General features: G+C 36.7%; 1 protein-coding gene across 3 annotated transcripts in view; it reads left to right on the top strand.

Annotated features, from left to right (window-relative positions):
• Positions 1–27,537, top strand: part of ARID4A (AT-rich interaction domain 4A) — a 48,670-nt gene that overhangs the window by 14,390 nt on the left and 6,743 nt on the right. Inside the window, exons 6-20 of one of the 3 annotated variants that reach the window (XM_080592355.1) lie at positions 1,918–1,997; positions 2,102–2,196; positions 2,800–2,932; positions 4,861–4,940; positions 6,851–6,927; positions 8,615–8,778; positions 16,983–17,055; positions 19,204–19,298; positions 19,448–19,545; positions 21,034–21,262; positions 22,820–23,070; positions 25,323–25,520; positions 26,812–26,896; positions 27,068–27,194; positions 27,468–27,530. In XM_080592355.1, coding sequence (XP_080448481.1) covers positions 1,918–1,997; positions 2,102–2,196; positions 2,800–2,932; positions 4,861–4,940; positions 6,851–6,927; positions 8,615–8,778; positions 16,983–17,055; positions 19,204–19,298; positions 19,448–19,545; positions 21,034–21,262; positions 22,820–23,070; positions 25,323–25,520; positions 26,812–26,896; positions 27,068–27,194; positions 27,468–27,530 — 1,848 coding nt within the window. Of the gene's footprint in view, positions 1–1,917; positions 1,998–2,101; positions 2,197–2,799; positions 2,933–4,860; positions 4,941–6,850; positions 6,928–8,614; positions 8,779–16,982; positions 17,056–19,203; positions 19,299–19,447; positions 19,546–21,033; positions 21,263–22,819; positions 23,071–25,322; positions 25,521–26,811; positions 26,897–27,067; positions 27,264–27,467; positions 27,531–27,537 lie in introns of all 3 variants that reach the window. The other 2 variants (XM_080592353.1, XM_080592354.1) reach the window with 2 other exon arrangements.

Here is a 27,537-nt window from a genome sequence, read left to right as displayed (position 1 = left end):
AGAGAGATCATGAGTGATACATTTGGATTGGGTAATGAAACTCAAACTTCAAAGGAGTGGCACATATATATATATATATATATATATATACACATATATACATATATTGTGTATATAGTGGCATATATATATATATATACACACATACACTCGTGTTAATGTACAGTGCTGAGAGGAAGGCCTCATATTTTGTTTTCCCTTTTAGTGCAAAGTGTATCAGCGGTGGTTTCCTGAAGCTGTAAACCGAACTAGAGGATTTTGAGAGTAGTGTATTGACACTGGGGTTGACAGGTCTTTGTGGTATCTCTGTTTTAAAGTTTTCGAAAAGATTATTGACTAGTATGGCTAATTAGGCTTATAGCTATCTGCTGGTTTTAAAATATTAGGGTTTTGGAGGGGAAAAAGTTACTTGCTTCATGTTTGCTATATTATGGTTTAAGCCATTAAGATTATTTGGTAGTGGAACATGTCACAGCAGTATCTCTACTCTGAAGATCTAGGAACCTTAAAGCTTATCTTAGCTTTAAGGTCCCTGTAAGTGGAACTGAATTTGTGCTCATACCTTTTTATAGCTATTATTGTAGTATTATTCCAGTCTAAGGATTCAATCTCAGATTTTGAGAATGTGGCTATTCTATTCTTTTTTTTTTGACAAATAAATTGTTTTTCTTGCTGTAACCAAACTGTTCCTGCTAACAATACCCATGTATTCCATATTCCTGCTAGATCATGGGATTTCTTATTTTTTTTACTGGAAGTCAAAATTATCATATTGATAAGCACAACAATCTTTAAGCTTTATTTTTTTTTAAAAAAAAGAGGTTCACTACTGGACAAAGCGTGTTTCAAGTAGTTTAAATACAGAATTGTATTCTGCACTTTGACCCGGACAAATAAACTTTTACCTTACTGGAATGCCAGACTGCAGCCACCTGGTCTCTGCTCTCTGCGAAGAGCTTGTTTGTGTGGCTCAGACAGAGGGGTCTGAACCAGAACCGAGGGATGTAGGACTGCCAAAATATCATGTGCATCTTAAAATACAAACACTTTCTGTGACTTACTTAAGTTAAAAGGAATATTATTGCTGACTACAAATTGTAGGTACCAAACCATTTAAAAATCTTCAAAATAAAATTTGGGGTAGGGGTGGGGAGGGGATTAATATATTTTCTTTCCTTCTCTTAAAAGAAATCTTTGTGAAAATGTTTTATTTAAACCTACTAAATAGTAGATGTTTCTTGGCCAAAACTCATTGTGTCCTAGCCTTCTTTAGCTGCATGTTGTAAATTAATGGAACTTCCTTTTGACTTACCCTGTTCTGTTAAAACTCATGTTTGTCTGACTATTCTTTCTATACTTTTTCTGAATCGGTTAGATGTACAGTTGCAAGTTTGTAGTACTCTCAGGCTGTTGGTAGCACAGTACTGACAGTGTAGCAAAAACTATCACACTTGGAATTCTTTCCATTGATTTGTCTTTTTGAGGAGTCGTTTGTAGGAAGAGAAAGAATTAAAATGAAGAATGTATGGAATAAATGGATAGGCTAAAAACAACAATCTAAAAAAAAAAAGATTGTTAGGTAATAGTAACTGGTGTGCAGCCAATAGCTATGTTACAAAGAAGTGCAATGTATTGATAAGTAGGACGTCTAAATTAGACTGAGACTGTTGCCTCCAAAAGCCTTACTTTGAACTGACTTGAATCTCTTTGTGAAAATGTTATCTGTTCTGAGACTGAATCTTGAATACCACCCTTCCTTTTGTTTGTGAACCAAAGAAACATTAAAATGAAGGTCTTTGAAATCATGTTTTAGAGAATATTCTAAATTGTGACATAAATAGTAGCTGACTTGTTTTGTCAGCTTGGGAAGGAGATCTGATCATCTTCTGCCATTGTGTTTTCTTGACTTCATTCTAGTTTTTGATGATGGTGATGAAAGGACCTTGAGACGAACTTCATTATGCTTGAAGGGAGAAAGGCACTTTGCAGAAAGTGAGGTAAGACAATGATGGATATACTTTGAAAGCTAAGTAGTACAAGCTTTTTTTTTTTTTTTAATAAGAAATTGCAAATTAATTTTGTTTTCTCTTTATCCATGTAGACACTTGACCAGCTACCACTAACCAATCCAGAGCACTTTGGAACCCCAGTTATTGGGAAGAAATCTAATAGAGGAAGGAGATCTTCTATTCCTGTGTGAGTAGTGCTCTGTTGCTTTCCTTTCCTTTAGAGTCCTTTGCTAAAACTGTAGTAGTACCACTGAAGCTGTAATGGTCTGAAAGCTTTATCGTGCAAGCTGCTTGCACACATTATGGACTTAAGTAATTCAGTTCATTCAGATGTGTTCATATCTTAGCAGTAATAGGGAATTGATGTTTTTTTCCCTTGTAGTAGCCTTCAGAACGTTTATACTTCTTTCATATAATAGGAATTTTTGTCAAGATACATAGGATTTTTAACCTTCTTTATACTGTGCAAAGTAGGAAAAAAGATGCTTTTAAATTTTGAGGGTAGAGACTATTTATCTTTGTTTCATATCTATACACAATCAAACCTGATTCATGCCTCCAATTCCAACATCTGCTCTTGCCAAATGCTACTTCTTAGAAAGAATTTCTACCAAATTCCTCTAAGTAAGATCACTTAATATTCAGGAATATTTCAAGCAATTTCAGCTCTTAAAATTCTGCTTGTGAAGCTTTGCAGAAGAGCAAGAAAGATCTGGCTGTAAGTTGTATTTGCTCTCAAATGTTAACTTCAGTTGAAAACTTTAAAATACCGTGTCTTTTAATAATTCAGTACCGAAGATGAAAAGGAAGAAGAAAGTAGTGAAGAAGAGGATGAAGATAAAAGGCGTCTCAATGATGAATTGCTTGGCAAAGTTGTGAGTGTGACTTGTAATTCTGAGAAGTCAGACTGGTATCCAGCATTGGTAAGTGATTTAAAGCGTTGACATCTCTAATGTCATACTACTTAATTTATTTTATTTTTACAAGAATATCATCTGACTTGTTGCATTGTTCTTATAGTGCTTTTCCTGGATAGGAAAGTTTGCAGAATTCACAACTTTCATAGCGAAGTTGTGAATGCAGTCAGGCTAAACTCTGCTGCTTGTATTCTCTAAAAATCCGAATATTCTGCAGTATCTGTGAACAGTAGGAGAGTAAAGATGATCATTTGTGTATAACTTACAGTTTAATGGCTCTTAAGTCTTTCAAAACTGCACATAAAATGATTGGTATGCAAAGATATTTTTCTACTAAAAATAGAGTAAGTTAGGACTTGCACTCCCAGGCAGTTAAAGAGCAACTAGGTTTATGAGTCTTAAGTGCAGTGGAATTTTTATCTTTTTGTGTTTAATGATTGCCTTTTTCCTTAGACTTGCATTTTAAGTTGAAGTATTAGTTCCTTTCATCCTTACATTTACGTGAATCGCTAGTTTCTCTAGCTCTAGAAATTGACAGTCAAATAAAAATAGCAGTCAGTGTAGGATACAGATGTTCATTGCTATTGCTAACAATAAATATATTTTGAATAAATTCAAGTGACTAGGCTTGTACTGTAAAGACAGACACTTGGAGATTGCTTGTAAGCACAAAAAAGTTTATAGATATATATATCAAAAGTTGCTTTCTTTAGTAAACTTTTAGTAGACAGCTTTAGTATTCAATTTGTTAGACAAGCTGAATATGCATCTTCTGTCATCCATCAGGGATGTGCGTATTTTAAATTAAAAAAGTACTTGGAATACTAAACAGACAGGCAGGTTTCGTTCACTAATTTTTACAGATTTCATTTATGTAACTGAATATACCGTAGTCCTTTGTTTTGAATCTTGATTTCCTTAGATGGAAAGGGCTTGGCTTTATAGCAATCTTCCAACTTAGTTTAACATTTTATTCCCTACATAAATCTAATATCAAAAGGTAATGAACTAATCACTGACTAGTGGTCTTCCCTTCCCTGAGAGAACATAATGATGTTATGTAGGGTGAATAGCTGACACTGACTTAGCCAACTATACCACAGTTAAAAACGTGAAATGTGGTATTGTTGCAAGTGTTCTCGTTGCTGTATATCCCTTCACTAACGGCAGATTTTAACTTTACGTGGTTCCAGGCAGGGGATTAAGTTACTTAGAAGCCGTGTACCTGCTGTGTTCTTTGCTAGCTGAGAACCGGTAATGTCTTGTGGTTTGGGGATGAATTCTGCCTCATTGGAATGGGGTGGCACAGCTTCCACTGAATTCTGGTAGATCAATCTGCATTTCATGGTTTTTGTCCATACATGGTGTAGAACAGAACATAAACATGTTTGTGGTAATACAAATACTGCAAACACATTTTTATCACATTTTTAGACTTCTGGAGATGATAGTGCTGTGAAATAATGAAATCTGTACTGGTTTACATTATTCACACCCAAGAAAAAATTGCTACTTAGCTATCAGTTTGAGTGCTTAAGATCAGATGCTGGTATAAAACAAGTGGGTTTGTGACTTTCCATTTTAAATAGGTGCTTTAAACGGTTTTTGTACGAACAGGAGAAAAAAGCTGAGTGCATTAACAGGATTCCGTGTTGTCACCCCTGTAGAGTACTTTTTGAGTTTACAAATGAAATAGTAAACTTTTCTAGCTTGTACATGACAAGTAGAGTAAATAAATAGTTTGTGATAAACTGCTTCTTGAAATTTGTTATTGTTGGCTTTAGTAATGCATATTGTAGTATGTTTCTCTTCTCAGAACTGGTAACTATGATAGAAGAAACAGGAAAACAGCTATTTTCCTGCTGTCAGTCCTTTCAAGATAAGCTTTTTTTTTTCTTTTTTGCTTAAAAAAAGTGTTTTATTTGAAACTTCAGGTTGTATCTCCCAGCTGTAATGATGACGTCACTGTGAAAAAGGACCAGTGTTTAGTTCGATCCTTTGCAGATTCCAAATTGTAAGTAATAGCTAACTGTTATTAGACTTACCATTTTTTCATTTTTTTCATAAGACATTACTTCTGAAGACGTTAACATTTTTTTTTCCAAAATTTCCAAAAGGGTGCAATTTTGTATGTTGTTGCTTGTAGACTGTTGCAGTTTCTTAGTGAAAAGTGCAAGCAAATGGCTTACCACTTAAGGGCTAGAAATACTGTGTGGTTTGAGAAACACACCTGGTTAATGACTGATTTCAATTCAACAGAATTGAAATACTTTTTTTTTTGTTAACCCTTGTCATTCATAGTTCAACTATTTTCTTCTTCTGTGTTCCCCATCTTACCCTTTACATTGTGTTTGTATTACAGATTGGTACAGTTTTGGTGTCTTTAAAATTAACAAATTCAAAAAAACCAGATGTTAACCTTAAGTATTTCCTGTTCTGTAATGTGTTTGTATAATTTGTGCTTTGGTTCTAACAATTACCCTGAAAGTCTTAGTTATTACAACTTTACAGGCCCCTGTTGCAGTAGTTTCAATATCTGATTGTCCCATTACCTTGAGTGCCCAGATACACATTGCTATTTAAATGGCAAAAATAAAAAACTTTAAAAAAAATCTACTTTTTTTTTTTTTTAAAGCAGTGAATGTAAAGTAACTGTTTAATTAAAATGTTTATAGAATCTGGACCAAGAGTTCTGGGAAAAGAAAGAAAGGTCCTTTTAATCTTACCTTTTCCGTTCCCTCTCCATCCACCCACCCCACCCTCCAAAAAAAGGGTGGGTGGAAGGAGGAAAGAGAGAAAGAGAGAGATGCGTGTTACTTAAGGAATAACAAATTCAAAAGAATACCAAATCTGTTTTTCAAAGCTGTTTCCCCTTATTTGTCATCTTCTTTCTAAAGCATTTCTAATGCATCTGTCTCAACATATTGTAACTAACATACTTGGTGAAGGCCACCTGTCACCCCCCTTTCTCTCTTTCAAAGTGAACAAGTTGTGATTTTTAATAGTCTTCATATTGACTAGCATGTGAGGTTTTGGTTACTGAAACACGTTTCAGGTAGCTGAAGGCTTTATTCAGTCTGGCCTCTTAATGTAGACTTGTATCATCAGCCTTCTAGATTCGTATGGTTCCTTAAATACCAAAGGTAGAGTGTTATTGGAAAAACCTGCAGCCTTGCTCTGTTTTACTTTTCCCATAGTATTATGGCTTTAACTTCAGAAAATGGTGGCCTCCAATTCCTGAGGTTTTACTCCAGTTTTTCTGAATATAGTGAAAGAAGAAAAAAATCTTATTATAATAACTCACTAGTAAGGCTTTCCTTGCAGGTTGGTTAGCATTTCTATTGTAGTAATTCAGTAACTGAATATTTATTATAATTTTAGAACAAAGCAGCTTCCGTATATTTTGCTATAAAAGCACTTTTTTAATTTAAAAATAAACATCAACCATGTATCAGTGCAGATATGTGAGTCTGGCTTCACTGTTCTTTTGTGCTACTCGAAATGCATTTTGAAAATGGAGGGTTTGGTTCCTTTTAACTCAATTGCTATTTTGGGTAGCAGCTGTTGAATGGTGTGAGCATTTTAAATCTGGAAAGTGTTTTCAGCCTATGTCGGGTATTTTAACTTTTCAAATTTGTGCAATTTTTTTTTTCTTTAGATACAGAAACTTTATAAACTTTTCTTAATTTTAAGAGTTCTTTTAGTGTCTGAATTTCAGAGGAATGTTGGAAACTATCCTGGTTTTGAATCTTATATTGTGGCTTACAATGACAAATGCCCTACACATTTATTTGTTAGGAGCTTGAAAGCGAATAATACATTTCAAGAATTTTTAGAAATTGCTATTTTTCGAAGTCAAACACTTGCTTTACTGTGTTTGCTTTACTGTGTTATGAAAATAACAGAACCTTCTTCTTTTTTCAGTTACGCAGTAGCAAGAAAAGACATCAAAGAACTAGATGCTCTAAACTTACCAAAATCCGAGTCCTCCCCTAAAAAAGGTAAATTAGAGTAAATTCTAGATTTACAAAAAAAAAAAAATCATACAATAGTAATTTACCTTTTGCAAATTAGTAACCACATGTTGTTTTGAGATGAATGCTCTTGGATATTTCGTAAACAATTTTAAATGTGACAAATTAGAGAAACTGTGGATACAGCTGCCTTATCAATAGAGCAACTAGTAAAAGTGTTGTTTACTTGATTTGACTTTCTTCTTTTGTTCTGCTCCAAATTCATGCAAATTGAAGAGAATATTTTGAAGGTACAGTATTTGAAATGTCATTAAACAATGGAATATTTAGTTACCTCTCCTAAAACCACAGTTTTGTGCTATAGCTCAAAATACTTTGTCTTTACGTGAAAAATACCCAGGCATCAAGGTGTAAACTTTATTAGAATAGCTTCTGTGAATAGCCTGTGATTAATGTTTAAGAGTATAATTACAGAGGTTGGTTTTTCTGAATGCTTGGATGATGTGACTACAATACTCATGTTTTTAGTGAGCTTGTAAAAGGCCAGATTCTCACCTTAATATACATCATTCTTAAAATTTTAGTGCTATTCATTCCAGTCGCACCTCAAAACATAACATTTTTTAAGGAAAAAAACTTAAAACATGTATTAAAAAAAACCAAACCTGCCACCAACGGTTCCTCCATTTTGAGTCAAGGTGTGGAACAGTTCCTTTACAAGTAAGGATTTAACATAATTCAAGTAAGACAGTTTGAGGTGGTTTTGATTAAGATTTCCCATATATCTTACTAACTATTTCAGAATACCGGAACTTCAATGCAGTCAAAAGTTTAAGGTAAATTGAAGAAAGGATTGTGTGTTTTGTTTTTTTTTTTTTTTTTTAATGCAAAACACAGTTGGCTGTGAGGGACATTGAGAAATGAAATGTAAAAATGGTTTCAAGAAGAGAGCAGACAAGTTTGTAAAGGCTACTCTTTATCAGCAGCTGTTGAATATGCTGTTAAATATTTTATTCTCCAGCAATATTGTGAATGGTTCATTGCAGTATGTCCCTCTTTTGGATGCTTTTCTGATTCTTCTTCATTAAATAATTTGGGGTATTCCCATTGAAATATGATATATATATATTATATATAATATAATATTGAAAAATAATTTGGGGTATTCCCAAGTTTGACCTCTCCCCATAGCATCACTTCCGTATTCATTATTTTTTCTCTGTTCCAACGCAGTTCTCTTAAACAAATTATCTGTATATCTAAACTTTAAGATGCAAATAACTTGTAAACAACAAAGAAATTTATGGTACTTTAGCTGTGATTTTTTTTTTTCTTCATAGCTTTATTCCAGTATTTGTTACTTTCATACAGAAACAGAACAGCTTCACAGTTGCACAGAACATATGTGAATAAGTATAGGTGATTGTCTTTGCTGTGTAAATAAACAGGTGTAAAACTAGTGTTCATGAGGACATATGCCTTGAAAATACAAATGGATATTCTCGATCTAAGCTCCTTGACTTACTGGTACTTGATTTTTAAAATTTGACTGTCTTGAAATATAAAGCATGTAGACTGATCTTTTAAAACTGAAGTACCTACTTTATCATTTGGTTTAAGTTAACATTGAAATGTACAAGAACATGAAATTCAAAAATGCTTTGTGATTATGAATACTTTGGATAAGGTAAAAACAGGGCCCTTTCTTCTGCAGGGCTACAGGAAGCAAGCACGTTTCTCAACACAAAGAGTGTTCCTCGGAACTGGAAAATGGACATAAGTGAAATTATGGAATCCTCTAGCAGCGATGAAGAAGGAGCTACGGCAGAAACTGATGAGGAGGAAATAAAAAGAGAAGAGAAAAACGAAGAAGTAATGGTAAGTCTGGACAATTTCAGTCATTCCTCAAAGGTAATAGAGTAATGTGCATGTCCAACATTTTACCCTCAGACTTACTCACTTTGTGTTTTTAGACCTATTCATCTTCCCTTTGCTCCCATCCTCTTTGTTGGTACTTGTGAACAGTGGCAGATTTCCTGCTGTTATCTGCTAGGTAAAGAAGTATGTAAAGTAAAGAAAAAAAAAATCAAGGCGGAGAAGAGTGATAGAAAGAATCTGGGTGAAAGAGAAACATGAACAAGAAATTGACGCTGAGCCAAATAGTAGTAATTATAGTATTAAGTAAAAGTAGCTTTGTATTTTTTCTTCTGTAGTTCATATGTAGTTTACATAAAAAGTAGCTTGTTTCTGAAAATTAGTTTGATAAAAGGTCGAATTAAACCACTGAAGCAAAAATAGAAGCTTGACAAAGAGTGAGGTAGCGCATAACGGCTGTTAAAGCTATTTGCTTTCTAAGACACTGAAAGCAGTGCAGTACTTACCTTTGTAAGTGAGTCACAGTGGGTTTTCTTCTGAACATTACAGGTTATATTACAGGTTAGGAATGGGACAAAGTGGATGAATATTCTGGTTAATGTTCAGTTGAAACTTACGGTAAAATGTTTTTCTGTGTTGGAATATTTTGAGTTGTTCCTTTCTCGTGAAGGTTTCATGTCAACAAAATGTATTTGCATATTTTCCTTTCATTTCTTCTACCTGTTTTTAACCTTGATGTTAAATTTAGAAATAAAGTGTGTGTGGAGGGGGGAGGTGGGGATGGGCAGGGCATCCTCGGTTGCGTCTGGGTGCGTTTTTTCGCGTTTTTGGTGATTTTCACAATGCGCTTGGCAACGTTTGGTTCTTTTCTCTAGAAAAACACGGCGAAGTTTGTCTTCCGAGGAAGGTCAAATATCGTTTCCCTTTCACTTCCCCTGTAGTATGCGGTTTGTCACAGCGAAAACAGAATGGCTGTTCATACTTGGAGGCTGCCTACGGTGTTGCCTCAGCAACACTCTGTTGGTTTCCAGTGAGCATGCTCGCCCGGAGAGGGAAGATTTAGCCGAGCCTTGGCCGCCCGCCAGGGGAGGCTTGCCAGATGCTTTGAAATGGGCTGTCTCTTTCTTTTTTTTTTTTTTTTTTTCCTTTCATGTAATGTCTGATTTTTTTATATGGAAGAGAATGTAAGTAATGCCGTGTAACTGCGGATGCCGTGCAGTGCGAGAGAAAGCAAGCAAATATTTGGAAGGCAGGCTGAAATTATGTCCAGGCACTGGGCAGATTAGATAGAAAGGAAATAAAAGCATTTTTACGTTTGAAAGAATGCAGCTCATAGGTAAGGACGTTGTGTTTTAATCGGTGGTGTTAACATTTTTGTTGAGAATGGGGGTTTGAGGTAGATTTTACAGCTTTCTGATCTGTGAACTGTCTGGTGGAGCATGCAACCAGGGTAGATCTTTCCACGTAAAAAAAGACAATAAGAATCTATTTTTGGTGTTAATTTTATGCCTTAATAACAGTGTTCTGCAAAATGGAGTGGATGTCTGTATGAAAATACTGGTCTGGTTAAATAAATGTAAGGCTAAATGTGTGTAGAATATAAAAAACCTTTGGGTTTTTTCCTCTGTTTGCAGTGAAAAGGACTGAATAGGCCACATTTTGCAGGGTGTGAACTGTTGCAGTCTGTACTGGTCTGTTTGTATTAACATTGGCTAAAATTGCAGAATATCAGGCACTAAAAATCAGGGATTGCTATACTGGTTTTCTAGTATTCGTTTTTAAAATCATTTTTCATGGCTATTGCATAAAAGTGCTGTGTGTTTCAAACAAAGAAGGGGGAGGGGGAGCTTGGTGGCTTTTTTTTAAAGAAAAAAAAAAAAGCATTTCTATAAAAGAAATAGGGATATTTTTAAGGAATAATCTAAAGGTAGAGTAGTGAAGCGAAGGATTCCAGACAGGTAGGTGTGCTGATAGGAAAAGCTGTGGAATCCATTAATTCCAGGTGACAGGCAGAGATATAAAAATAAGGTGAGCATCTTCATGCTGAAGCTATGTAGCAGGGGATAGATATTAATCTTTATAGACTGTCAGAGCAGAACTGTCATTCTGGCCCATTCAATCAAATTCCTGATTCAACTGTTACCATACATAATCTTATTTTAATTGTGGGCCAAGCTAGATACTGCAGTTAAAGATCATTTCGAGAATTTTGTCGTAATTTCCTTTTTTCTTTTCCCTTAGAAGGGCAGTGATATCGGTTGCAAAGAGAATTGACAAATGAATGATAGTGCCTTGCCTGTATTTCACTGCAAATGTTGAATTACTCAAATTTTTCATTTACCTTTTGTAAAGTTCCTCCTTTATTATCAAGGTCAAAACAGCTTCTGTCCATCCTCTGCCAGAATACTCTCAGCAAACCTTTTGTTTTAGAACTGCAAGGTGCAATGTAGCTGGAGATGTGACGGAGAGATTTCCAAAATGCTCTTTTTTCCTCCACGCCCTGCGCTCCCACCGTCTGAAATGCACAGCAGCTTTGCTGTCAAGGCTTGGCCTGCTGCTGACCAGCCACGATAGGCCTTCATCACATCAATCAAACGGACCCAGGCCTACTTAATATATAATGAGAGCGTAAAGTCAGTCAGAAGAGCCTAATTGTGAGAATGGAAGGGATCCTGTTTTTCGGGAGTAGAATCTTTTATAATGATAATGGAGCAGAGACCTGCTGTAGCTGGTGATAATAGATCCTACTATTTTTCCAGTAGCTGGGTTAAAATCTGTAACTTTGTTTTGACAGAGACTGTCTTTCTAATTATGCTGCCTTCCACGAAATATGCAGAGTGTGGTAGAATTAGCACAATTAGAATTATTATTTTCAGGGTTTACACGGTTGTTCTGTGATGTCTTTCATATTCTGAGGAATGGGAACAATATGGTGGTGGTGGTGAGATGCCAATCCTCGTTGCTGGTAACTGACTTGGGTGGCCCAGAGTTGACTGTGACGGAGGAAAACGTGGAAATTGCTTGTCATCGGCTTTACCAAGGGCTGTATTACAGTGAGTTGCTCAGCATGTTCAAATGGCTGGATTTTTGGCAATAATTGCAACATATGACGCAACTCAGGATTACTTTTGATTCACAATGTGAAGTTTGAGTAACAGAACAGATGTTGCTTTTGTCACAAAAGATGAAAAATGAGGAGGTACTGTAGAAAAAAATCTTTAACAAATGGAAGTTTTTAAAAAAATCACTCTATTGGGTTGACTCCAGATAAGAATCTGGATATCTCTTGGTTTTTCTCCAATTTTCAACATGGCAGAATAAGAGGGATGGCTGTATTTTCAGGGGACGTTTGGTAGTCAAAGAATACACTGCAGTTAGAAGGAAAGAAAAAATCTGAATTCCAGCATCTCCACATGGAAATAGAAGCTTTTGGAGTATTACTTGATTTTTATTATAAATCCTATTACATATATTGCTGTATTTGTTTCTACTTTAGTTGTTCTGTCAGGGAAGAAATTATACCTATTTGTTTCTCAGGATTAAGTAATTAAATACTTGCCATTTTACAAGGGAATATATAGGCAACGTCTGGTCCTCTTAGTCTCCCTGTTGTAGGCCTTCCCGTTTCTGAAGGAATCAAGATTTCAACCTACAGTTATTTGAAATATATTTTCAGTACGTGTTCTTAATAGACCTATTTACGTAAGATCAGAATGAAAGTAAGGAATTTGTTCTTTAGAGTTTGAATTTTGCAAGTTTCGAAACTGTATCTTATAACATCATGAACTGGAAAAGGGGATTTCTGTCTTAGTTGTAGAATTAGTTATAATACCATCTTTGAAAGACTTCCAACTTGTTGCTTTAGTACAGTTTTTTCTTCTTTCACTTTATCCCCTCCTAATTGAACATGCCTAACGTGGTCAGAAAAAATAATCTAGCTAGCTTATCTCCATGCTTCTCTTGCCGTTGGGGAAAAAAAAAAAAAAGAGTTGTAGCACCTCCGTGTGTGTGCTTAGGGGATTTTTCTTTCATTCTTCATTTTGACTGTCACCTGACAGACACACGTGTAGCAGGTTTAATAGTGTGCATTAACTTAAAGTGTTTAGGGTTCTTCTATCACAACAGCAGTCAGAATTGCTTTACATTTTTGAGCAGGGAAAATGCCAGAAGAAATTCCAATGTAGCCATTCTGCAAATGAGCAAGGATTTGAGTTCTCACGATAATCATTATCATATATTTCATGAGCACTAAGTTCATAAAAGAAGGATGAGTGTATGAAATCCGTGGTGTGTTTTAGGAGCCTTGAGAATCCTCCAAATGACCGGTGGTGGTCATCTATTAGTTATAATACTTAAGTTTCACTTCAAAGTAGTTCTTGGTTTCCATGTAGCCTTTTCTCTTTAAGTGACCAGGTAACACCTTACCTCAATTGTGCGTTTCTGCTGCATCCTATGTGTATGTAAGAAAATATAGAAAAAGCTAAATGTGTACAGAAATATTGTAACTTCAAAGTTAAAGAAGTCTGGCCTTCAGAAAGAAGTGGTCTATGTATTTAAAAAAAAAAATGAACTGGCATGTGTAGGAGTTTGGCTACTGTGAAGCACGGCCTGTTATACCACGAGCAAATGTTCTTAAAAAAGAATTTCTCGCTCCCAGTGTCATGCTAACAGCCATTCTCAGAATATTCTTCAAAGGTGAGTGAAAAGGTTACAATATTCTTCAAAGGTGAGTAAGAAGGTTACAAACGAGGTGTAGCTCTTGGGAGAGCCACTGCTGAGGATGATTGGATTCTTGGTTCTTATTGATAGAAACGAACATTTTAAGACTTCTCTCATCTTCACATGGTATAAAGCTGTTAACTTGTTGCAGTCAGTTTAATTCTTTTCATTTCCTTAATTAGCATTCAAACTCAGTATCAGAAAGCAAATATGCAAGTGACAAAAACGTAATTAAATACTCTGAAGCAACAGAATTACGCTGATTCTGGCACCTTATCTTGATGGCATACTGTTCTGAACTCCAGATCCTGCACACATTGTTCTTCCTCTTTGATTGCATTTCTTTCACACGAGTTTATGGTATTGTCAGCCGTTAATAACATAAAAGAAAGATCTGTCCCTGGTACCTCGGCTCAGTGGTGATTGAGTATATCATGTAGGTAGGGATTCATTCTTTGTTTTATAAAACAAGCTGCTGCTTCCTTTCTGCTCCCACTCAGCTCCACAGGTTAGCATCCACAGAAGCTTTAACAGCTTCCTGGAGAGTAAATGATGAGTCAGGGTAAGAGAGCTGTATTCTTTTTTAAAATCACACTAAAGATAGAGGGAAAGCTCCTGGTAAATAAAGGGGCTTGAAAGTAAATGAAGCAAAGCCAATTACAAGTTTTCTGCAAGTTTCAGTGGGTTTTATGTTGTGCTTATTTTGATACCAAGAACCACCAAATACTTTTACAAGATACTTACAAGTGCTATTAGTATTAGTTGGAAGGTCATATGAAATGGAAATTTGGAAATCCATTATACAGAGATCCTGTTTTTATTGCTGCTCTCATTTTTCAGTGTTTACAGTATTCTCTAACTGATGGGATCTGCTAGTTAGAAAGGAAGAACATCATCTCAAGCACCCTAATTTTTTTTTTAATTGAAAATGGACATTTTATTGTTTTTTGATGAAATTCAAATGTGCCTTGCCCTGAAACAAAACAAATATTTTCACGTTGCATTTAGTTATGGATATTGGATGAACAACAAAAAGGTCTCACTTTTGAACTTCTGCCACTTAAAAAATTCATACTGTTTTGCCTCTCGCTAGAACTTACCTTTGGGTAGTGCCTCTCTTTTTTCAGCATCTATATAGGGGAAAAAACGAATGGAGAGACAGAATGCTCTAAAGAAAACTAATTTTGAAGAATCATCACCGTGAACTTACTTATGCCCAACCTAAAATGGGTATAAGTGCCTGGATACAGAAGTGAGTTTTGGAGGGGAGAAGCGTTGCCCCAGTGCTTGCTGGAAAGACATTTGGGGAATTGTAGCTCTTCAGTCCCTCACTGATGGCAGGTTGTGGCATCAGTGTTTCTCAGGGGTTTTCTTCACTTCAGGTGCAGCTTTGAAGAATGCTGATTCACCATCTTGGATGATGGTTTGTATAGTTAAAGAAAACATCAGACACTTCTGGGAGGTCATATGCCCAGTTACAAATACGAAACAAATAACCTTGATGAAAAAAATGATCGCTTAAAAAAATCCATGTGTCTCAATGTTGCAATAATAACGCATGTGAAGGGTTGATCTCTCTAGTGAGTTTCTCATCTCTTTCTCTTTTTCTTAAATACAAAATTTTGGTCACTAGGGAAAAAAAAAAGTCCATGACTTATTCCTCTGGGGATAGCATTCAGGTCATATTCAAGTCACCTCTCAGAAGGAGTCGGTGTCTTCCCTGGCGTGGGCACCAGGCACGAGTCAGACTCTTGCTGTCGAGGGGTGCCAGCCTCGCTCGTGCTGTCACCAGAGAGAAGGAGGTGCAGCAGTCAGGGTGTCTCACGTGGATGAATGAATACTGCAGGCAGGTTTTCTGTCCTGCTTCTATAAGAATGTAAAAGCTTTTCATCCTTCCTTTTTTGTTCTTCTTCAGGTGAAAAGTCGTGGTGTCCGTGAAATGGTTAACGTTCTGTCTGCAAGAATGCTATTCCTAACCTCCGTTTCTGCCGTTCTGACCTACAGCTCTGGTTTGGCATTATGCCCACGTAAAAGAAATGGTTCGAGTTCAAGTATTCAGAAATATTTCTGAATGTTTACAGTTATTTAGATAGATTGAGTTAGTGTAGTGTGAGTTGTATTGCCTTCAATCGGTAAACATTACAGTAGCTGTTAGAAATTTCTCGATCGTGAAGTTGGTTCACAGTCTAGATTGTTAAGAGGAAAAAAAAGCTGTGGTTTCTATAGCAATAATTCATTGCTTAACCTGGAAGAACATAATAATTCTTGAGATAACTGTTTCTCTTTATGTAATCCCTATAATACACAGCATGAGTAAATGGTAGATGATACTGTGCAGTGTTCTGATTCTTCATTTAATTTCCTCAAATTATTTCACAAGAAAAAATGGGAAAATAAGAAGCAGATACCGTCTCTGCCTGACTACAGGTGATCCCTGTTGGGCTTTGAAGCTTAGAATTCACTGAAGCAGAGAGGGCTGAGATTCACGATGCTTGGCAGATTGCTTTCTGGTTAACAAGGCAGTAGCATATACATTTACATTTTACTGCATATCTTCCTGCCTCGAAGCTTAAAGTTTATAGAATGCAGAGAAGGCTGAAACTGAAGTTACTGTTCTGGTTTCCTTCTGGAACTGCGTGTGACTTTGCTGTTATTTTTAATAATGTAAGGGTAAGATTTTTGACACGTACTGTATGTCTTTCCTTTCAGACAGCTGCAGTCTTCCCTGAGCAAACTGCCTTACCAGCAATCCCTGTGATTGCCAGGCTGGCAGGAAGAATGTGGCATGCGTAAAGTGTTGCAGGGAAAAGATTTTTTTTTTTTTTTTTTGTCTCTTCTAGAATCTCAGAATGCTGTTAAGTTTATGTAGATACGTGGAAATTATTTCCTCTTGCCTTCTGTCTTCCCCCCTTCTCTCCCCTTCCCAAATGTACTTTATTTTCACAATTTTCACCTGCAAAGAATAAAATCTTTGTTATACAGTTTAGGTTCCTTCCCATAAAGTTTGTAAGAGTTTCTTTGAGGAGTTAAGTTTTAAAGATAAGATCCAGGAGTTTATAATACTAAATTATGGAAGATAAGTGGTCAGAGAATTGTGGAAGTGACTGTAAAAGCGTTTCCAAATATGAGCTCTGAGGGGAAAAAAAAAAAACAAAACCTAGCATTCCTGTGAACTGCTCTGGTCCTGTAAATAAGAGATCTTTTCTGTATTAGTATCAGGTATTAGGTATATTTTCATTTTGAGGATCACACTCAGGCTCTTTCTGTCATGGATTGAGGTTTTCTCTAACCTGCACTTCCTTTTTGTCCTCTTGAGGTACCCACTTCAGTCTCCTGAGGAGATTTTGTCTTCTGGATGTTTTGCCATCCTGTGACTGTAGGGCCAAGTGGAAAGTGGTTTTGATTTAGTTTTTGCCATTATGCTTTTATACAAATAAATTGTTGCTTTGCATGCTTTGTTTTCATTATGACTGCATTTGTTTTCACAGCCTGAGGAAGAGCTTGATCCTGAAGAGAGGGACAACTTCCTCCAACAGCTTTATAAGTTTATGGAAGACAGAGGTAATAGCAAATTAATTATTTAAAACAAACAAACGAAAAACTTCAGTCCACGTTTTCTAATAGCTTTAAAAGTATCTTGAAATGTAATGGATGTTGTTATGAGCATATTCTCACATCAGTGAACCGGGGTGAGAGCTGGTCTGGTCAAGGATAAACACTTCTCCCCATTTTCACATGTGGCAGATCTACTTCAAATGCTTTGAAGCACAGTGCACAAAGGAAACATAAATCCCCCCTGAGGTGTTCTGGTTTTGTTTTGCTTTTACAAAACCTTTTTTGTGTTAACAATCGCTGTTAAATAAGCTCTTGGTTGATTTCTTGTTGTGACAGCCACGGCTGGGAATTCTGCTGCTGTTAATCTCGGGCTGGAACCTGAGGCAGCTATTCACGGATGATGAAATTCAACCAGCAGATAATAGGAGATGTGCCATCTTCAGCTCCTTGCAGAGCTGTCTTAATCATGATACTCACCTGAAGAAACAAAATTCTGCCTTGTCCAGTAGCTAGAACAAGAAAACAGTGTATTTTAAATGCTTTTCTTTACAGAATTAGGTGAGACTGTTATAAATTGGAGCAGTTAAAGTTGTGGGGTAAGACATCCATTGGTAGTACACATGCAGTGTACAGATAGAGAGCAGGATGTACCTGCTGACTTGGGAGAACTGTTACATAAGCTGTTCATATCTGAAGTTGTGATGAGACTGACACTACAATGGAATGCATGTAGCATCAAAATATTTCTCCTTTATTTCCTTTTAAAGTACAACATTTTCTTGGATTTAAAGTGAAAGCAAAAAATCAGGTTAGCTTTGTTAAAGAGGCTCTGCATCCCTATGGATGAGGTCTGTTCTCGACCACTCAATAATAAAAGAAGAGTTCCAAGTCTGTTCAATATTACCAGGTGCTTATCACAGATCATGTATTATGGCAGGGTATACTGCAGTACAGCATTTTGAGGCCATTTGTGTAGAACCAGTGTTTTTAGAGACAGCCTGTTATTCTTCCGAGGCAGGTTATTTCAGGGAAAAAAAGAAAAAGAAAAAAACCTATGTTGGTTGTGTAAAATCCAGATTTCTAGTAGGCTGGTTCTTCCCCCTTTTCTGTTTTCCCTGCTCCCTTTCTTAAACACTCTTACCAAACCTACTATGAACCAAGTAGAGAGATGATGTCAGTGATCTGCAGAGGAGAAAGAAGTGTTTGTGCACTGAATTTGAAGTCCCAGTCTAGAAACTGTTCTTTAAGCTAGCATGTTGAGTGAGCAGTATGCATGTCTTCTTCAGGACTGGGTCTTTCTCCCTGCCCATCTACGTTTTTTCCCCCTGCTCTTATAGCAACATTTGTTCCCACCAGATTTGTTCTACATTCTCTTCACTCACTAAGAATATTTTGATTCATATAATCATGTCAGCATTCCCAAATAAAGTTATTTTCAAGATTCCAAATACAATTGCGTGAAGATGAAGGAAGATGACGAGCAGCAGGGAAGAGTTTTGATATTCCTCCATGCTGGGATGAATACCATCTACACAGGCAGCTGCTTTCCCCAGTCACTTGGTTTCTCCTTTTGAAATTATTATTTTTTATATAATTCCCACTCATCTGAGTCAAATTCTTTCGTTTTCTCAGAATTGTCCCAAATATTCACGTCCTGTTAGGACCGTGCTGTTTCACATCCTGCCTGTGTATCTTTTCATAGTTCAGCATTTCTGCTTCTTTCACATTCCTTTCAGACCACAGTGTTTTGAGTTACTGTCTTCACACATTGCTATATTCCAGCATTTATCAGGCACTCTGCAGAGTTTGCTGCAATTCTGGCTGCCCCCACCCTCAAGAGAGGAACAGTGGGATGCAGCCAGCTGGATAGGGATTATTGCACAAAACTGGAAAGGAGATCAAGAAATCAGAGTTATCAAGCAGCTGGTGGCAGTATGCTAATAAACCACCCAGAAATATGCGATGTACCCAAAAGAGGGGTTGGAAACTACTAAACTGAAACATACAGAACTATTAAATAGAGATGTTAGAATGTAGAAAGGTGTCAAGTGTGAAGAGTGTGTATCCAGGTAGTCAAGTGGACTCTATAGGAATGGAAACAGCAGTTTTCAGTTCTGTGTGATAACATTTTATTTCTATCTTTGTTTTATTTAGGTACTCCTATCAACAAACCACCTGTTCTGGGCTACAAGGACCTTAATCTCTTCAAACTTTTTAGACTGGTATATCAGCAGGGTGGGTGTGACAATGTAAGTGTCGGATGTTTCCTAAACTAAACATGTCTCATCGTTCTTAAAGGTTGTGAACTGTGTCTGTGTTAAGTGTCATTCCTTAATGTTCTTGGCTAACAAAACCTGAGAACTTACCTTTTTTTTTTTTCTTTTTTCCCCCATCAAAGATTGAGAGCGGTGCTGTATGGAAGCAAATTTATATGGACCTTGGCATTCCTATTTTGAACTCGGCTGCTTCCTACAATGTAAAAACTGCTTATAGAAAGTAAGTTCTCCTATTGTATAATGGTGAAAACATTCTTAGTTGTTTGTTTTGTTTAATAACTTGAACAATATTAAAGCAATTTTTGATAGTTTAATGAAACAGTAGTTGACATTCTTCAGTTAATGAGGAGTTTTGAGCGTTTTCCAGTGCCAAGGATTGAAACAATGGAGAAAAGGAGGAGTGGTCAGGACTGGATAAGTTCTTGCTGCTGTAAAACAGTAGAATCCTGCTCATTTTCTTATCAAGAAGCATTTATTTTCAGCAGGTGATGCTGCCATTTCAGAATATAACAGTCAGTTATTTAGGAGCAAAAAGGTTTGGGCAAATTCAGCTTTGCAATTTGTGGTTATTGATCTCAGTCTCATGCTCTTTGAAGCCTGTAGATGCTGCATGCTGTGAGCAGAATTTTATACCAGTTTCTTTAACTTCCTCACACATGTTGGTAGACAAAGATGTGTTCCAGGCAGCATGTTTAAATGTCATCTTTGTGTGGCGTCTGTAGAGTAATAGCTTTAGAGCATAACCGATGTACATTGCTATGGTGATGTGACGGTATTGAGTAGCAAAATTACTACTGTAATTGAAAATGCATAACACTTTTTATTCTGACCCCTGGTTTTCAGTGAGGCTATAACTGTTGAAGTGGAAACCTTTTAGGAATTACATTTTTCAGTCTCGTTTTCTAAATAAAGATTATTTTAATTATTTATTCTCCTGAAATTTTGAGCGAGAAACAATCGGGCTTTTTGAGTAAAAGGGAAGAATGAGGTTCTCTTGACTCGAACCTAAGGAAATTTGGCTGATTGAATAGGGATCACTAATGACTCAACTCATGTTAATGTTGATGAAGTTGAAAATATTCAGACTATCTTCAGTGGGATTTGAACCGGGCACATGTTTAAGGTCTGTATTTTACAGGGAAGAGTATGTACGATTAAAAAAAAAATAAATGTGTGCAAAGTTGCTATTACAGTGGAGGTAATGATGTTGTATGGACACATGATGGTGTGTTGTGATTTACATATTTATTCTTTGAGGGATAAGCTAGTTCATACTTCTCTCACCTGTAACTGGATTAGTGTGTGTGCACAGGCAGTTACCAGAGGACAAGCTGATGCACGACGATTTGTTACCATGTGGTAACTTGTTTGTATGCCCGTATTATAATACTGGGCTGATCTTAGCTGTCAGTGTATGTTTGCAAAACAGTGTACATATTCGTAAGCTTTACTGTCATGAGTTCTTAATTGGACAGAGATGAAGTTAAATGTGTGAGAAGCACCTGTGTGTACATGCAGAGTTTTCTTTTTCGCCGCTTGACTTGTGTGCAGAACTGTTTCATTTCAAAACCTCCTCTGGCTTTTTTTTTCCTGAAGTTACTACTCCTCATGCTCTTCCCTACAAGCAGAAAAATAGTTTTTTTTGCACTTCAATGAATTAAAAAACAGAAGGTGAAACATATAAATGAATCTTTATTTCTACCTGTAGGTATCTTTATGGTTTTGAAGAATACTGCCGTTCGGCAAACATTCAGTTCAGGACCATCCATCACAATGAACCAAAAGTGGTAGAAGACATACAGAAACACGAGGAACCAATGGAGGAAAGTGTGAAAGAGGAACAAAAAATGCCTCCAACAGAAGTAAAAAAAGAAGCAGAAGAAAATTATTCCAGCAGTGAGAGTGAAAAAGAAGAAATAGAACTAAGATCCCCAAGGGTAAGTAGTTCGAACTGATTTCTATTTAGTACTTAACAAAACCCCTTTGTATACTGAACAGTTTACATAATGAGTTTTCCCTTGTGGAGCAACTGTACATTTGAATTAATGTGCTTGTACGAGAGTAGGACAACGTTCAGTGAACGAGTTGGTGTTCAGTTGTTAATTACATTCTACCTGTGAATAGAATCGGTTTTCACTATTTCTTTGTGTTCTAAACCATCCATGGGATTTGCTAAGGCTGTGTTGATGTCAGTCATGTTTCTATTCAGGGATAGTTTGAGAGCTACTGAGAGCTGTATATCATCAGAACAGAGAAACCCAGCAGGACAATCCTGGTGGTGGGTGGGAATTTCCACAGGCACATGGAATTCAGAGCTGTGCATCAAGAAGCAAGGATATCGAGGGACTGCTACAGCCTAAAGAATCAAAGGAAGTCCCATTTTGAGTTGATTTTTAACACAATATCTCTTTTAATTGAAGAAAACATACAATTTTACAGCACATAGACAAAATAGGAGAGGGAAGATATCTTTTTTTTTTTTTTTGTCTTCCTCTGTCTTTGAATGCTGTATAGGTGAGGGTTGTGTTAGTAGTTACATAGATAAGATCAGTGACCCATCAGCTGGTGGAAACTGAACCTGATGGAGAATACAAGGATACTTTTAAGGTATTTGAATATGACTGAATTAGGGTGCTGTAGTATTCCTGTTGGATCTTTTAAAAAGTCATTATGTGCTCCTTAAAAGAGAAATATTACTGAAGGACAAGGAAATGCAACTTTTAAAATCACTGAAGTTGTAAGCATCCTGTTAACTAAAATGTAATTCTACTGAAGTACCTCTTGTAAATAAATTTTTCAAACAAGGATATAGCCTTTAAATCAGTAGTTGAAAGACATAGTGTAAACATAAGTTTAGATTTGCATTATGTATTCTATTTCTATCTAAAGGGTTTTTTCCAAACCTATCAGCCTTGATGAAATTCCTGACATGACACTAGCTTTGTTTGTTTGTTTTACCTTGACAAACTTTTTGGAGAAAATTAGTTCTTGAGATGATAAAAGAATCAAAGATTTTTTTTTTAATCGTTTGTTGTTGATGTTAATTTGACAATAACTAAATATTACTTGATCATATATTTTATTACTTTATTAACCCAGTCAACAACTGTCTGTTTATGAATGATTTCAAAGTATTTACCGATTTACTGTGAATCATAATTATAGTGCCTTCACTACTGTTGTCTTTGGATAGCCTCCAAATAACTAACCTTGCATTCATAATGTATTTTAAATGCTCTGGTTACTATGCAATGTCCTTATCAAAGATAATTCTAGTAGTTAGTAAAATTGTTAATCTGTACAAGACCCCCAAGAACCTGTCAACAGTGCCAGACACCAATTGACCAGGTACTCAAAGTACCTTTTAAAAATTTAGTATTTCTAAAGCTGACAGATTTGTTCTGTAAAATCAACAGGTAGCTATCCGGACAGAAGATGCTAAAAGGAAGGTGTCAGTATTAAACAGATTTAAACAAATTTTGTTTCTGTTCTAGGGACGAAGAAGACTTGCCCGTGATGTAACCCCTGCTAAAAGAGAGAGTGAAGAGGATAAAACACAAGATAAATTAAAAGACAGTAATAAGGAAAACAAAGATGTAGAGGAAACACTTGAGAATGCAGAAAAGAAAGAAAATGAAACTCCCCTGGGGAGAAAAAGTACACCAAAGCAAAAAGAGAAAAAAATTAAAAAACAGGAAGAGTCTGATAAAGAATCAGATGAAGAGGAAGAGAGGCAGAGGGAGAGGTAAGAATTAATTTGTAGCACCTTCTTAGGAGTATATCTGTGTCCTGATAGAGCCATACTCCAAGCAAGGGTAGCCACAGAGCTGGAGATCTGACCAGTTTTTAAAACGTGAAAATCAAAGACCTTAATTCACTCAGCCAGACAGGAAAAAGAAAATACTATTTCAAGCTTGGAGAGTTTACTATACTTTTAAGGAGTGACCTTTTTCTGGGAGATGGCAGGCAGTATTTTTCACTTCCATTTCCTTGAAGGTCCTGCCAAGGTTGTCTTTGTGTTTTATCACCCTAGTACGTATAGGTGCTAAGTAGAGCAGGCTGCTATACGGATGGTGAGCAACTGGGCAGTTAAAATACAGGTGGAAAAGAGCCCCTCTTCTTCTGTGCTGAATGCTGAGCACTGAACCTGCAGCTTGCTTGGTTTTGTTGTTACTTAAATGTATTGTAGGTAGGTAGGAGAGGATCTGCCAAGAAGGCAAAGGAGGGAAAAGGAGTTTGAATGAAACCTAAAGACGGGTTGAAAAGGATGGCACGGAGATACGTGGCAGGGCAACAACAGAGTGACTGAGTAGTGGATGGGGGAGGAGACAGCAGAGGAAACAAACCATCTGCAGAGGGGTATCGGGTCTGGCTGGGATGGAGGTAACGTTCCCTGCAGCAGCCCCCGCAGTGCTGTGCTCTGCACCTGTAGCTGGAACTGCACTGGTATCGCACCAGTGTTCTGGCTGCTGCTGAGCAACACTGGCACCGCATCAGGGCTCCCTCCAACCAGGGGTGGGCAAGAGGTGGGGAGGGGACATCACCAGGACAGCTCGCCTAAACTAACCAAAGGGATATTCCATGCCATATGGTGTCACACGCAGCAATAGAAGGTGGGAAAGGAGAAGGAGAGGGGAGACTCGTTATGAAGATGTCTGTCTTCCCAAACAACCGCTACGCCTACTGAGGCCCTGTGTCCCAGGACATGGCCAAATACCGCTTGTTGTGGGAAGCAGAGAATCATTTTTTTCCTCTCCTTGTGCTTCTTCACGGCCTTTGGTATTTTTTTTTTCCCCTCTTCCTTTTCCCTTTAATTAAATTCTTCCCCTCTTCTTCTGAGGGGGAGTAAGAGAGCAGCTGTGGTGGAGTGTGGCTGCCCAGCAGGGTAAAACCACCACACGAGGGAAAATTGCATCCAAAGTCTGACAACTTGAAATGGATTTACGTTCCTGGTTAGAAACAAGCTGCGATCAGGTGTCTGAGTTTTTACCAGAGTAGACGTCTTCTTAGCTAACAGCTTCTGGCTGTGGTCAAGGACAGGATTTTAATTGTTTGAGCTGGTTTTTCTACCTGTTTTGCTGGTGCATGTGGTCAAGTTGTGTGGGACACAGTTGATAATGAATAGGATTTGTTGAGTTAGGGGTAGGGATATTGCATCTTTTCTGCTAAAGAGGTTTGAGGAGTGGAGGCAACGCACAGTTATTTTAAAGAAAATGTTACTGTGCAGCCCAAAGAGAAATCTTGCAGTAGACCGTAGCGTGCAAAAATGCCTCAAATGGAGGTACAGTGTGGGTGTGTAGCAGGTTGCAGGGGTATGTCAAGTGACTAAGACATCAAAAATAGTTTTCTTTTAAGTGATACAGGTGGTGCTTGTCATCTTTGTTTTTCTTCCATCTATTTGCTACAACAGGATAGTTCATTCTTCACTGAGGGCCAGCAAAAATATTGTATTAAAAGAAATCCACAGTCTTTCAGTATTTTCTTTCCTGGTGATATTTTTTTTTTAGTTTAACTTTTACATTACTCTTAAGTTCACCCTAAAAATAGGTTAGACTGTGATAGTTGGAACAATGTTTTGATGCTGTGTTTAAATATTGGATACAGCTAATAAGATGTAGATACAGCTAATAAAAGCTGCGTAGACACTTCTGAACTTGGTTAAAAACTGTTGTAATCAAGGTTTGTTTCAGATTTATTCACGATTTGTTAGAACACCATTCCATGGTGTTTCCAACCATGAGAGGGCCACTGGGATGGCCATCCAAACTTCCATACGCTGTTAGTAAACTATAAACCATTAAGCAAAGTGTAGATGAAAAAAAATTATTTCAAAGTAGTGTGTCAAAAGCAAATATGTTTTAAAAACAGCACAGGATGCAAAAAATTAGAAAATTTTTGACACAGCCTTCTTCTTTGTAGTACCTTGGCTGTGTTAGTTAAATGTTAAAACTTTGGTTGCCACTAATTAGTGGGTATTTTGAATATACTTCACTGCAGGGAGGAAATGGAGAACAAAGGAGAATCAGAAGGTGAAGAGGATGAGGAGGACACAGAACCCTGCCTGACTGGAACCAAAGTAAAAGTAAAATACGGACGTGGAAAGACTCAAAAAATTTATGAAGCCAGTATTAAAAGCACTGAAATTGACGATGGAGAAGTTTTATATTTAGTTCATTACTATGGTTGGAATGTAAGGTGAGAACACATTGCCTTTCGCTTCTTGTTTTGTTAAAAAGATTATTACTTCCAAAACAGTTTTTGTTTTTAGGAAAAAAAAAAAAGAGAAAGATAGTCGGTGACTTGGCTCTGAGTTAAATTATCAACATGGTAACAGGATCTGACTCTTCTTTTTTCAATGGTAGTAATTTTGTTCATGGTATGACGCCGTTGCATTGAAATCTTAGAATAGACTTGTGTGTTTCCAAGTTTCCACCCTGCTTGAAGTGAGTAATCCTCTCTCCTCACAGGAGTATCCCTGTAATTTATTGTGTCAGCTAGCGTTAGCAGCATCAGACTTTTAAACAAGAGTCACTGGGAACGGTGAAGACGTCTGCAATTAGAAGATTATCAAGCACTGAGATTTTGGCAACAAAATTTATTCTTGCGTTCAGTGTTAACTGTGATTATAAAGAACGGTTGTTACATGTAGAGAGGGTAGGAGAGAGCTAAGCAACAAAGAACTACAGGAAAAAAATTATCAAAAGCTTCTCTTGGCAGCCGCGCTAACACTGCTGTAGAAATCGCCGGGGTTTGTTGTTTTTAAGAACATTGTGATTATATAGGCAAACGTATCACAAAAGTGATATTTTTTTTAAAAATAAAACACTTCTGTTGTATAACTTGAGACATGATAAATCCGTAAGTTTTTAAGTAAATTAAGCAAATCTATTTTCGAGGCAACATTAAGTTTGGGCGGAAGGAGAGGGTGGTATTCTCCCAGGTACTTACAGGTTTCCCTTTATCTTGATAATAAATCAGGAAATTTTGATAAGCACTAGCAGTATATTTTGTGCTTTTCTTAATCTCATTCTGTCTGTTGCTATAATTTAAAAACTCAATGAAAGAAGGTATATTTTGTTGTTGATGCGTGATTTGGTGAAAATGGACTTTTGGTATATCATGTGAAATTATTCAGAAATTGCGTAGCTGTCTCGTTTCCCTGACTTGTAGTGCTTTGCTAGCAAGAGACGGGGAACTTTGTACCTCCATTCCCCCATGCCTCTGTTCATCACAAATTTTCTTAAGATCTTAGAAGGTAAATTTTTAATGGCAAATTAGAAATTATTATTAGAAGAAAAAATAATAATAATAACATTTATTAGAAGTTTAATCTTTCTAATGGCAGATACTGCATGTATTTGTAAATACATGCTCTACTCTTCTACCTTCCCTTGATAAATATTTTCTGTAATTCAATCTTTTAAATATCATATTGCAACCAAGTTTTTATATGCCATAATAAAAGTATGCTGATGCGTGCTTTCAGGTATGATGAATGGGTGAAAGCTGATCGGATTATCTGGCCTGTGGACAAAGGAGGACCAAAGAGAAAACAGAAGAAAAGAACAAAAGTAATACTGATTATTTCAATAAGTTTCTTACAGTACCTTACTTTATGACTATGATTGTTCCTAATTTAAAAAAAATAAGATTATTTAGTCCATAGTCTAGCTTTTTAACTGATGTATAGGGTAAAATAAGAAAAGGTTTCACGTTAATAAATACCTAATTCTCTCCCTCAGAATAAAGAAGAGAGTGAAAAGGATGAGAAGAAAGAGGAGGAGAAACAAAAATCAAAGCGAGGGCGGCCCCCTCTGAAATCTACTCTTCCATCAAACACGTCTTTATCCAAAACACCTAATAGCGAAGGTAAATCAGGAGCCAGAAGTGCACGGAACAACTTGTCAGATTCCTCACCATTGCCAAATGGAACAGAAGGTACCTCTGATACACTCTTGTTCTGGCATGGAAGTGCATGTAAACAGTGATGTAATGCAGTGCATTAACATGACAACTTCAGGGAACAGAGTGCTTTCAGCAGCTTTGAAGTCCTACTTAACCAGTCAGTGTGCAAGCAATAAAACAAAGAATTCGGTGCAGATTTTACTCTATAAAAATTAATATTTTCGATTTTGATTTTAGCAACACCCCGCAGGCAGACGAGACGTAGCTCAGGAATGTTTGATTCTGATAGAGGATCAAACGGTGAGTG

The sequence above is a fragment of the Anser brachyrhynchus genome, assembly GCF_964034855.1.
Source record: "Anser brachyrhynchus genome assembly, chromosome: 5".
In the NCBI taxonomy this organism is placed as follows: Eukaryota; Metazoa; Chordata; class Aves; order Anseriformes; family Anatidae; genus Anser; species Anser brachyrhynchus.
This window is presented reverse-complemented; position numbering and strand designations above follow the sequence as displayed.